Source organism: Rhyacophila brunnea, unplaced genomic scaffold, assembly GCF_057557595.1.
Source record: "Rhyacophila brunnea isolate RB1 unplaced genomic scaffold, BYU_Rbru_1.0 scaffold_15, whole genome shotgun sequence".
Classification (NCBI taxonomy): Eukaryota; Metazoa; Arthropoda; class Insecta; order Trichoptera; family Rhyacophilidae; genus Rhyacophila; species Rhyacophila brunnea.
In genome coordinates this window covers 34673872-34687918 of record NW_028232806.1, presented here as the reverse complement: position 1 = coordinate 34687918, position 14047 = coordinate 34673872, and the positions used below count along the sequence as shown (strand labels likewise).

Here is a 14047-nt window from a genome sequence, read left to right as displayed (position 1 = left end):
AAAATGTAATAAATATAAATTTTAATATGTGTCATATTATCGCTAACATCTATTAACTAACATGTGTTCGTGAATGTGTTAAAGTCGGATGAGGTAACGTGTGCCTGTCAATCACGGCCTCGTAGAGCAAGAAAGAAAATTAGCTGGAGGCATAGAACTGATTAAGGAAAGCAAAGTGAGTCATCGAATCAGCTCATGGAATTAGATCATTTAGAAAATATTGTAAAATTGTCCCTTGATCTATAAATGCATTGTGATGTATAATTAGATAATTTGTTGACTTACTGAAGTTGAGAAGATGCATGATGGTGTGGAGGACACTGAGTATGAAGATGAGCATGCCGGTGACTTTGTGCAGGTAGATGTGCTGGTCTAGAGGCAGCACGAGGCCCAGGCCGCGTGTCCGCAGGAACGTGATGCAGCGCCGGAGCATTAGCACCAGCACCCACATGCAGTTCAGGTTCAAGCACTGACCTGATCCAACAATATATCACTTAACTTATCTCAATGGGAAAACTAGGGTCATTCACTAATAGGGACTTTTAACTTAAGCACATACTGTAGCATTAAGACTTCCGGTTTCCTTCCAGTAGACAGGCAGAGTGAAAAGCTTAGATTTCATTTTGAGGGGGCTAGTGGATTTAAATTATTTTTTTAATTACCAAGTCAAAGTTAACTTTAATTATTAATCATTTACTATTGAGGTAACATAGATTTAAATTATAATCATTAATATATTGTAATAAGGGTTCTACCAAGGAAATGTATGACTTGATTAATAATAATAATAAACATTGAAATTCTTACACAGTTCCAATCTCAGAGTAATAATAATATATAGAGAGTGGGTATTGTTCTTCTAAATGAAGCCAAAAGTTTCTTGCATATAACTCTCGGTAGAACCTCAATCTTTATTATTATTAACTCAATTATGAAACGTTATACTATCATGTTACTTCTCAGTATGGCTACCAAATTTAAACACTGTATAGTTAACCATATTTTCTACTAAATTAACTAAAAATAATTACCACTTACTTTATATTTAACACAAAAACAATAAATTTCAGCAACACATGCTCGCAGTTTTTAAATGACTAGTCATTCAAATAAATATTTACTGGTGACGCGTACAAAATATATTTAATTCAACCGTAGAAATTCTATCTTACTCTAAGACATATTGCGGAGATATAAGTGAGCCGAATGCTTTCTCACTCGCACTTCACCGGTTGGTTTTTGTTCAGGGCTAGGTTCCAATAATTTAATACTAATTAAGCGGCTTAAGCATTGGCATGTAACGTTGTGAGTCCTAAGTTCGAATCCTGGGTCTGGCAAGTACACATATGGTTTTTCAATTTGTGTATGAGTCAGAGTATATGGACTTACTAGGTTGAGCAAGTGGCTGACATCCATTTCTCGTAAAGACAAAAATCTGTTAATACAAACCTCTACTCTGTGGAGGCCCATATGATCTTATCAGGATCGGATATGGTCGGAAAATTAAATAATATAATATCCATACAACAATATATTGGGGCAAATAACTTACCGCAAGCCCTAGCCACAATGACATATCCATTTGACTCCCGGTACTCTATGGCTCTGGAGATGAAGAGACCGGCGTTGAGGACCACAAATGCGCCAAGAAAGAGAAGGTAGACATAGTTATTTCGAAGATACGGAGCAGACAGTTGGTAGGGTCTCAAGGCCATCAGTCGGCCAACTTTAGAGGCTGGCGGAGGTTTCGGTTTAGGTGGAACAAGCCATCTGTCAATGCTGGAAGAGAAGGTGCATACATATTTTTGTATTGTCGGAAATGTTAAATAAAACAAAAAAAATTGACTTTAACATAGGTAATAAAAAAGAGATTTTAAAAACACTTGACAGCATGGAATATTTTTAGTGTGGTAGATTTGGTAGCTTGTGCAAAATTAATATATTGTAAGTTGGTGGAATGGAATTGAAACATGACAGCATATTATTTATAGCTGCCATATTTATTTTAATTTTTTGTCATTCAGGCTTCAACATTCTTGTACGGGAAGATAAAATCGGCTGATTATCTAACTTTCGGCTTACTATACATCCCGATTTGACCGAGATTGCCACAGATTGATGATGGGTCCCAAAATTACGGCCGATCTGTCATTTAGTCCCGGTTTATAGTGTTATAATAGTACTTATATATTTTCTGATCGAATTGTGTACATTTTTATTATTGTTTGTTAGTCATCACCACTTATTTTTGTCTTTGACATATTGAAAATCAAATATTTAAATGATATAGACCAGGGGTCGGCAGTTTGTCAACTGAGAAGAACCAAATTGTCAAGGAAACAGGATAACAAAGGTACCAGAGAGCCGCATATTATATGTAATATACCTACATATGTATATAGATATGGATTTTTACGCGGGAAAAAGTTCAAGATTTTTTATTAAAAAAAATAATTAGAACGGCGCCATGCATCGCTTTTGATAGCTTTAAGATATCTGGCAAATAGCTACTTATTTTTAATTGAATACATGATTGTAAATTTTCATTCCTTATTCTGCTTTTAAGTTTATTTTTTATTTGGTTCATAGATGAAAATGTTTGTTCGCATATGTAGAACCAAAGATTCTGAGAACACCAAAAGCTAGTTTTTTTAACGCGTCATATGTTTCAGGCAAACTATTCCATGTATTGAAATTATTATTTCTATTTTAGGCAGTTGTTTTATGGCTGTCCACTTGTGCTGAGAAAGAAGAGCTGCAAACGTCTATGCAAAGAGCCGCTTCTGCCGACTCCTGATATAGACCATTCATAATTATTGTTTCCAATTTAAATTTTAAGATTTTTTTGTTCTATAAATACATTCTTAGATTTTTTATTTTAGTTTGTCCCGGTGTGGAAAAGAATAATTATAGTAAGCCTATTATTATCGATATTAACTAACCTAATGGTAAGGTTTTCAAGAAGTCCACCATGTTTCTCAAGTTGGTTCTTTAGAGCTTCGTAAGTGATAGCACCTCTTCTCGAAGGGTCCGCATCTTCCAGCAGGGCATCGGCCAAGTCCGCCAACTGAGCTTCGCTGAATCGCATCCCATTCTCTTCCATACACGCCCGCAAGACATGACGTAATTCACGCTGCTGGATTAAGCCATCGCCTGGAATTGACCACCAGATTACTCTTATTAGATGTATTCATGGAATGGGGGCTAAACATTGTGTACTTCCAATTCAAGATGGAAATAAAAAAAGGGACTTTTACATAATATTATGACCACATTTTTGCTGTAAACACTTTTCTCTCGTATCAATGCATTTATTTAAAAAATAAATAAAAAAACGTACCGTCAAGATCGTAGACTTTGAATAAAAATCTTATTTTATCATCGGGTGACTGTCCTGCAAATTGGTGCATCGCATCCAAGAATTCTTGCAATGATATGGAGCCAGAATTATCTTTGTCGAATATTTGAAACACTCTCTCCGTAAAAAATGGCTGAAATATAAGATTTTTTTTTATCCATATTCATTTCAAGATCTTAATTATTAGCTATCGTACAGTGGTTTTCAAACTTTTCTGTTTCACAAAATTATCGTTTTGTGTAATGGGTGAGTCTGTTGTTCACCTAAAAGTTTCTTTAAAACGCATGAAAAATGGCAGTGGTTAGTATTTAAAAAGTATTCTTATATTAGTAGTTGGCGTATAAAAGGTGTTGATAGGTGATTAGCCATTCCGCAGACAATGGAACAAAGGGAGAGAAGTGAGCTATCAAAATTTTAGAATATACTATAACACCTCTGAGAGTTAATCGTGGTGCCCCAGGGCATCAAGGTACACACTTTGATAACCTATGATCTAATAAATTAAATAATTATAAAGTAGATAGGTAGGTACAAACATTTTTTGAAATGACAATCTTTTGGAATTCCTCTCTTCTGATTTCTTTTTCATTGCCTACTGTTTGACGGAAGAGTTTTTCGAGCCATTCTAGACTACTTTTGTCGAAACCTCCTCTTGGCCTGTAAAGAAAAGTTGAATAATCAATAATCATTCCTTCACAATAATAATATAATTTTATTGGAGTAAAAAATATAAACATGGTTTGTAATACAGTACCATCTATTAAAATAATATGATACTTAAAATAGTAATTTATTTTTAAAACAGGCAGCTGTATTAAATACTTTTAGCTAAAACCAATAGATGTCACTATAAACACATTAATAATGAAAATAAAAAAAGATATATATTATTTATTATCTTGCCTGCGAAGTTTTTTAGTGATAGGATATTTTATTTTTTGTCGGGAATCAGGATTATAGGAATTTTCCGTGGACGAGGATCTGTAAACAGAATTTCAAAGGAATTAATTTGTTATTTTTTAAATAAATCAAAAACTGTTCTCATGGTGGACTGGGAATAATCTCATGTGAGGGATATTTTAGTTAAAATTCGAAAGTTTTGTTTTTAATTTATTATTTACCTAGTGTTGGTAATTCCTGTGATAAACTCCAGAACTTCATCTGGAGACGCGATTCCATCATTGTCTCCATCTATGAGTCGAAACATTTTATCTACAATCTGAAATAAAATAACATAATGAATGATTTCTGTGGTAGATGGACTGCATAGAACAGATAATAAATAGAATTCCGATAGGCTATAATATATACCAGCCATTTGCAGAAGGCATGCAGCCAACACGATTGACGATCTTCAGAGTGAAAACGGCACATGGAGAAAAATAAACATTAATGGTCATGGTGCAGGGCTCGAAATGGAACGGAACGCACCGGAGCGCCGTTCCGGCTCGTGAAATTTGTAAAATTATCGCTCCGTCTCGTGGAAAAAATATGTTGACCGTCTGAGCTAGATAGGCCATAGAATAGAAAATCTGACACACTTATTTTTATAAAATACACATACCATTTGATGACTATGTAAATATATCTTCTGAAAATTTGTCGAGCGCTCCGGTTCGTAAACTTTTCCATTTCGAGTGCTGTCATGGTGTGATGGAGGATGATTAAGTCGAGATTTGGTGGTTGCTCCGATGGATGGAGGAGCAAGTTTTATTGACAGTGTAAACAGTCGGTACAAGAGTATGTTACAGTAGTTATGTTACAGTAGTTATGTTACAATACTTATGATACTGTTCCGAGGTCCGAATCTCGGTTCAATGAGATGTTATGCGGAGAGATACAGAGATCGGGATACTAACAGACCGGGAACTTATATTCGAGTGACATGTCCAATGAATTATAATCCGCTATTTATTGATGTAGTTACTCGCAATCAAAACAATATCTTGAAAAGAATATTTAGGAAAGAATTATTGTAATTGAGTCAGCTACTATATGGAGTTTGCATCATAGGATATAGTTGACTATGTGGAAAAATGAATATCGCGGAAACAATCTGCAGTAAGCTATTTACTGAGTTTACAATAATTGGACACTCCGGGGAATGGATATTATTAGATAATTTGTAATTTCGGTAATATATTTAATATTGCCGATCAATATGCTGACACGGATTGAGTTGTTAATCACCATATTATACTTAATAAAAAACTTACCCCTTTAGCGTGAAATATTTGGTTGAACCTGTCAAGTGTGATGACATCTTCTCCGCAAAGCACGTAAGAGACGCTCTCCACCTGCTCTGCCAGGTCTATTTGTTTTTCATCTCTGTGAAAAATAATTAATTGAAAGTACCTACTTACATATTTTTGTAAACAATAAATGATTCCATTATAATAAATGTACGTACTTATCCCAAACTACCCATATGTTAGCTCCGACAAAAACTTTCCGAACTTTGAATGAATATTAGCTAATTAATCTTTATCGCAATTGTGTAATAAAATTAAAAAGACGTTCCTTTATCTGGAATCCATGGATGATTATCTTGTTTATCCTGTGCTCTATAACTCGACACCGTAGCACAGTTCGCCGTGACCTTTCTTATCCGAAAGAGATGACCGTAGGTATAGGTACTATACGGCAGTGGCGAAGGGTGGAGGTAGGCTGTTAAGATCCGCCATAAATGATGCACATTAAACTTTGTCAGTTATATGTATTTGTTTTCATTGAAATAAGACTACAATTATTTACAGATGGTGTTGGTTAGTTTTTAAAATACAATTAAACCCTGCGAAATCCTAGCCATAATAGATAATAGTCAAAAAATACGCATCTATCTATAAAATATCTAAAATTATGAAATTAAATCTTGATACAAAATAACTTGGATATATCTATACTTGGTAGTTTGGTTTAGACATGGTTTAATAAATTTAAAAAAAAAACTAACAATTATGTGTAATATGTATTTCTAATTTCATTGATTTTTAAAAACTAACCAACACCAACTGTAAATTGTAGTCTTAGTTCAATAAAAACAAATACGTATGACTAACAAAGTTTAATGTGCACTATTTATAGCGAATCTTAACAGCCTACCTCCACCTTTCGCTACTGCTAATACGGTCATTTCTATAGCACCGAGATGAAAAAATACGCGTTGTTCTGTATTTCTAATTTAATTACATACATATTATTTTCTATTGTCTTTTCCTTGTATTTCGGCAGTTTTTATTACGTATTTTAAGTGTTTTAGGTACAAGTCGGTTTACAGGAAGCCAGGAGGGGACCGCGCCAATTTTCAAGGCCGATTTTGGCAAAAATCATGAATTCAAGAATGAAAACCTAACCTAACCTAACAAATGATCCAGTATATCGGGTATTTTCAAATTTTGTAAACCGACAAGAACCGTGTTTTATTTATACATGAATTTTACCTCAGTACTAGGGAATCCAATCCCGAGCCAAAATCTTGATCCCGGGATTTCGGGATTACAATTTGACAATCCCGGGATCCCGGGACTGGTCCCGGGATTGGCATTTTTTCAATAGTTAATATAAAATTTTTATAAATGTACAAATAACGTTGATAAAATCGGTCAAAAATAAATCTAGTATAATTTATACTATGGCCTTTCCGCTTCATAAATCTAATTTGTCAGCCAAATATGAAACTGTCGTAAAACGTATGATTTCATGGTGGAATCACTTTGGAACCGATTCACTGCAGAGCATTTAATTACTTCTTAATTACCACATTTAACATGCTAAATATATCTAATGGCCCCTAATCAGGACACGACAGCTGTGGCGTTCGCGCTGTAAGGATTAAAAGTGTGAACCATTGTTTTTTCCAATCTTTCTCATTTTTATTAATTTATGTGAATAAATAAAATGAATTTGCAACACATGGGTAATAAATCAATCTTCATTCAAACTCAGTTTATTTCTATTTTAGTTATATGTTATTAAAAGTATTTTTTCTGTTATAATTTCGTTTTTATTTTATTTTCTATAAAAATTGATAAAAAAATCAATCCGGAAAGTTTCGGGATTATGTTTATCAATCCCGGGATTCATAGGTATCGAAAATAGTTCGGGATCCCGGGATTGGAATCCCTACTCAGTACTATACGACTCAAACAGGTTGGACGGTATTTAATATACGACCATTTATATTTCCAATACAATATTTCACGGTGAATTGTGATACGGCGAACTGCCGAATCTTCCATATAGTGGTAAGACGTGTCATTGTATTTTTCGCAATCTGTGTGCGCCTTCTTATTTCTGCTTCACATCCATTGGAATCTCATGTATTGAAATAATGTATAAAATTAAATATCTTACGTGAGCCTTTCTTTGAGAAATTCCACCCAGTCTTCTTGTATTAGGTAATTATTTCTTTCTTGATCAAACAACTGGAACAGTTTTTCTAGGAACTCCTGAAACAATAGAAATTAATATTTTAAATTAATGTATGTATTAAATACTAAATAGGCTGATTTAAAAACAAGAAAAATATGGTTTTACAACAACGGAACACATATTATGTACAGATATATATGTACTAAATTTATATGTACTAAATTTAGGAAGGCATCATTGACGTGCGGTGACCTTTGCTAGTGGGAATGCTGTAAAAAATACTACATATTATCTACTTAGGGTGGAGTAACCAATTTAATCATAGCATGGGATAAATCTATGACATTCTTAAAATATTTACGTATTATTAGACTGCGACAAGTTTAACGTGCAGCGTGGCCGTTTCAAGAACTACAATACTGACAATCCTTTCATAATATATCGTAGCGCCACGACGTCAGCCATGACACTTCAACTTATAATTTTCGCACTCTAGTTATATAGAAACTTTAGAAGTTAAGTAAAATTCACCACACAATTCCACAATGCATATATTAGGTACCAGTGGCGAAGGGTGGAGGTAGGCTCTTAAGATACGACATAAATTGTGCACACTAAACTTTGTCAGTCAAAAATAGGTATTCGTTTTGTTTGTAAAGTTCAATTATTAAACCCTGCCTAAATCAAACCATAATAGTTTAGGTACGCTATGGGCGATCCGTCACAAAGTGGACACTTTTTCAGCCTAGGTACTTATTATTTTGTTTTCGTTGAATTAATAATAAGTACATTATTACAGATGGTGTTGGGTTGTTTTTTAAAATCATTAAACCCTGCCTAACCAAACCATAATTGATAAAAAATATTCTTCAATCTATAAAATTATCTAATATTATGGTTTAATTTTATATATTTTATAGATAAACGAATATTTCTTGACTATTATCTACTATGGTTTGGATCAGGCAGGGTTTAATTTAATTAAAAAAACTAACAAATACTATTTACACGTTGTAGTCTTAGTTCAATAAAACCGAATACTTTTAACTGACAAAGTTTAGTGTACATTATTTATGTTGGAGCCTACGCCCACCCTTTGCCACTGGTAGATATTTTATCAATTACTTCTAGGGATCTTGCTCATTTAGAGTATATAATTGCGAAGATTGCTTGTTGGAGAGAGGTAAACCATGACTAAATGAAGAAAAAAAATCATTTGATTTTTCTTTATAAATTCCGGAATCTTTTGTATTTCGCCAGAGTGCGCTGTTGGTGGTTATCACACAACTTGAACAATGTCGAATATTATCACATAATTAACTAATTATCGATGCAATAAGTGGATAGGTAGGTACTTTTTATTATTATAGACGTTGCTAGTTTTTTTATTCTGTAATTTCAATAGATACCTAGGGACTTAGATTATTTGTCGTAATTACATTATGTTTAACAATATCTTCGTATTTGTTTAAGTTTTATTAAATAGTAATTTATATTATATTTCATACATACCTACGATGTATTTTTGTATAAAATTGCACAATCTTGAAAACCAGCAAAGAACACTATCTACATTGATTGATTTATAAGAACATGTTTGACATTTCATATGACTCATATGAGTTATGACAACAAATAACCATTTTGGGAAAACACAAACGAGAAACAAAATTATTTATTTATGATTACAAAATTTTCATCTTTTGGCTTACACACAGTATTGGCAGATTTTTTTTGTTAATTTTCACAAAGTTTGAAGTTAAAATGGAACGTCTGCATCATTCTTATACTATAATATATTTTTTTCGATTGAATTAATGAATTTGAAAACTACAATCAGCGACGTCCCTAGATAAATTGTCGCCCTTAAACGACTGCCCCTAATAATTTTTTGTTACAGATTTTCTGCAAATTGGTTAGATGTGTTGAATTACAATAAAATAGTTGTAATTGTTACAATAAGTGCTATGTTTTAACAGCGCCTTTCTTGGCTATGCTAAATTTTAGAGCAAGATAGACAGTTAACGTTACAGTATAATAAATTATACAATACAAACAAAAAACAACTGATGGAACATTGATTTATATCAATTATTTGATTTGAGTACCCTAGGTACCGATAGAGTTGGGTATTTCCCGAGAAAATCTCCTGGATTTCCCGAAATGATGAAATTTTGAATTCTCGAGATTCGGGATTTCCAGAAAAGAATTCTCGAGATATCGAGAATTTTCAAAAAAAACATTCTAAAATCAGTGTAAAAAAGACAAATTCAAAAAAATATGATTTTTTTTATTTAAGTAAGAAGACAAACAAAATAGAAGTAGGAAAACAAAAATAATTCAAAACATTACTTATTAAAATAGGGTATCAAAAAACACAGACTGTCAATGGCTGCGTATGATAAATTGAATCTGATGTTGAAAATTGCGCTCGTTTTGAGTCGACATTGGCTTAAATTGTGTTAAATGCCCCGATCAAACTTTGAACGTTTGTATTCTCTGTCCACTTTTTTCATATAGAAAAATCATTTTTTTAATTAATATTTGATAATGAAGAAAACCCGAGAAAATATTCTCGAGATTTCCCGAAGTGTTAAAAAAATTTATATTCTCGAGATTCGGGATGGAGAATCTCGAAAATTTCTCGGGAATTCCCGAAACCCAACTCTAGGTACCGATCGACCCACCCCTCTCCTTTATTCTACAACAGCAGAAGCAACGATGTCTTATAATATTTCAAAGGGAAATAAATTCTGAAAGCAATTAACGTTTTCATACTCGCGCACTAATGACAGGTGAGTGATTTATGTTGCTTGCTGTTGCACAGACCTGTTGCTCGTTGCTCTCAGTTGCCCGCGGGGAGACCTTTCATGGACGAGACGTCAAATTGACCGCTCTAATTAGTTGCATTGTAACACAAAAAAACTTAACTAAACAACGTATTGTAACTTGTGGTTAAATAATCATCTGTTGATGTAAGCAAAAACCGAACTAATGTTAGTATGATTATTGCCGTGATGAGAATTTGGTTTTGTATGAGTGATAATAAACTATCAGTATAATAAACTACATGTAATGAGTGGATAAGGAGACAGACAAGGGTTTGCGATGTAATAGAGTTTGCAAAAAACCTCAAATGGAAATGGGCTTGATCATTGCCCACTGAATAAGAAAGCCGATACATTACACGACTGGTCCTACTTTTCGCCCCTCCCGTTGTCTATGGATGACCTGTCATTGTATATATAGTGCTCATACTAACGCGTCTGTCGTGTTCACTTGTTGGAGTATTCTTTCAGATTGTTTTAACGTATCTTGGAGACCTTGAAGTTTATCTGATTTAGTGGTTCTGTGTTATTAATAATTGGAAGTGACGATCAAAGTAAACTTCTTCTGTGTATAATAATATCATAATATACTATGACGTTTGTCAAGGTGACAGTCGATTCTAAACGACAATAACTAATAACTTATTTATACTCTTCAGTCATTATAGAATACCAAACTCTGCTTGACAGTTTTTTTTATCAATAAATAGTATGGCAGTGGACCACTCGTTGGTTGTACAAAAAGTTATGCTCAGGCTTTATTAATCTAAAGATGGTGGTGGCTGGATACATAGCTCAAAAAAAGGACAATTGTTGAACAAATTTATATCCAAGAGGTAAAAAACGTCCGCAAGGTAGGCCTAGAGGCCGCTGGATAGATGAAATGATAACGTTCTGCGGAAGTACATGACAACGCACCGCACAGGACCGATAGTAGTGGAATCAGCTAGGAGAGGCCTTCATCCAGCAGTGGATAGATTCAGGCTGACGATTATGAAAGTATTATTTACAGTGTAAAGTAATTACGCTACCAAAATAATTTGTTGCCAATCTATTCTATTCAATTTAATTGTCTATTTCATTTAAATTCCTACTAGGATTTTGGCCGGTTAGCCGATTAAAATTATTACTTTGTTAACAGTTATTTCGCGGTTACCCGGTTTCGGTTTAACCTGGCTTGGAAACCCTAGTCATTGTACAGGTTTTAATTGAAAATAAATTTAATGGAGATGTTAGTTAAAAGAAGTAGTTAATGTCATTTTTAAATTAAATTTAATAGTAACGAATATTCTACATTTTGTAATTTTAACCGATAAATCATTGTAGTCAATATAAGGTTTTTGTACAAACAGTGATTAATGAATTAAACTAGCTAATGACACCCACATGGTTATATTAATGTCTTCCAAAAACATCAAATAATTAGCATAAAACTAACATAAAATAAGTAGTTAGCACATTAAAAAAATACATATTATTAGCAAATTAGCATGTTAGATGTGTAGAGTCGTCGGTGTCCTGAGGGGCTGATAGACCTTGCTCCCGATATCTTTTATTCTGGTGACGTCATCCATATATGTGGCCAATCAAGAGTCACTTGTTCAGTGTTTCTCAAAAATAAACTGAGTGGCACCTTCTCATTGGTGATATACCTCATTTTTCTTTGGACATCGATAAACTGCTGACAGATGAATGAATGCAATTATATTAAGCCCTACCCTCGCTTTATATTGTGTTTTAATCATAAAATTTACAAGAAAACACGTATTACATAAACTATTTTACACACTTAAACGGGTGCCATTTTCTGTATGCGAAAAAATGCAATAGTAGGGAAATGTACGAATACTGCACATACGAATTATTATAAAAATAATATGTTTGTATTACAAATGGCGATGATAATACAATATAAATTATTATTTTAATGGATTTAAGTTTTGTACTATTCCATTTGAGTCGTTTTCTGCGACCCAGGTTTCGCCTTTCGGCATCTTCATGCCTGTGTACACTCACCAAAAGGCAAACACACACTGACAACGAACACTATTAACTCTAACTTATATGACAAATTAATGCAATACAGTACGTAAAAAGGTACTGTTCGGTTATCAGGAATACAGCGGAAAACATATTTTGAAAATAGCCGATAAACTGGATTATTTGTTAGGTTAACCTAACCAAACCTAACCTAACCTAACCGAAACTACCAAATAATCCAGTATATCGGGTATTTTCAAAATGTGTTTTCCGCTGTATTTCTGATAACCGAACAGTACCGAAGTGTTTGTAAAAAAAACCCTACCTAATAATACACTCGGAAAGCGTATAAGAATTTAAATTCAAATTCCTTCAAGTACCTTCGGTAGATAGTATTAATATTATAAATTAATTTATTTTGCTGAAAATCTGATATTTCGTTTAGATTTAATGTTTTGTTAGTTTGACAACCAATGAGTTAATTTATTGCAATGAAAAGATGTCAATATTATACCTACACTATTCAATGAACTTTTCACAAGATTGATAGCTTGTAGTAAGAAAAATGCCGAATAGATTTACAAAATAATAATGTTAATCTTAAAAAAACATGTCTTTCTGAAAAAAAAAATGATACAATTTACAACATAGATTTCTAATGGAGCCGTCTAGTAATAATGAAATTTATAAGCTCTTTCAAGAATAAAAACATTTACATATAGAAAAATTAGGCTCGCATGTCTTCGGGCTAATACAAAAACAAAGTGTTTTAAATGTCCATTTGTCATTGGAAAATGGAGAATAAATAACTCAATGTTGATAAGTACAATATAATATTTAACTTATTTAGAAATTATTGTTATAAGGTGCGGACTTTTTGGGCCATACTGCCCGAAGACTTTTCCAAATTTAATGAGGCGACCATGTATTTTTGACTAATTATTAGGAACCAAAATTGGATGGAAAGTCTATCAACATCTAAATTCTTGTTAGTTTATTAGGAAATGTATGTTGATATCCCGAATTAAGGAACATGTCTCATATAAAATAACAGAAATGAATGCCTGAAGTCTTCCTTATAAAGTTGGTACCTAATCCTATCATTAATTTTAATGTTACTGTCAAGGAAAATGTCATGCGTATATTGCAGTGGTAGCCAAACCACGGTGCAATGGATAATTGCAAGTGGCGCATTGCATCTTTGCGAATTTGAAAATGAACTACCTAATGAAAGAACCTTAATATTTGACAACTGGCTGTTTGATTTGGCATTTTTAGTTAATATTACTAGCCATCTCAATGATCAAAATTTAAAACTACATGGTAAGAATAAATTATTTCCTAGCTTAGTAAATAACATCAGTTCTATCATGTGTGAGGCTTTCACGGTTGTTTTTAATCGTAGTAGATTTTTGTGTTTCCACCTTGTGTCATTCTTCCTTCTTTACTCGACGTTTCGGGCTCGTTGCAGAGGCCATTATAAAGAGATGATATGTTTTATGATCGAAAT

General features: G+C 33.1%; 1 protein-coding gene across 1 annotated transcript in view; it reads right to left on the bottom strand.

Moving 5' to 3' along the window:
* Nox (NADPH oxidase) overlaps positions 1-14047 on the bottom strand; it is a 202229-nt gene that overhangs the window by 16511 nt on the left and 171671 nt on the right. Inside the window, exons 3-10 of the mRNA XM_085942785.1 lie at positions 7712-7806; positions 5575-5686; positions 4480-4577; positions 3895-4015; positions 3341-3491; positions 2943-3153; positions 1553-1779; positions 286-474 (exon numbers count right to left, since the gene is read on the bottom strand). Of these exons, the coding sequence (XP_085798911.1) occupies positions 286-474; positions 1553-1779; positions 2943-3153; positions 3341-3491; positions 3895-4015; positions 4480-4577; positions 5575-5686; positions 7712-7806 (1204 nt within the window). The remainder of the gene's footprint in view (positions 1-285; positions 475-1552; positions 1780-2942; positions 3154-3340; positions 3492-3894; positions 4016-4479; positions 4578-5574; positions 5687-7711; positions 7807-14047) is intronic.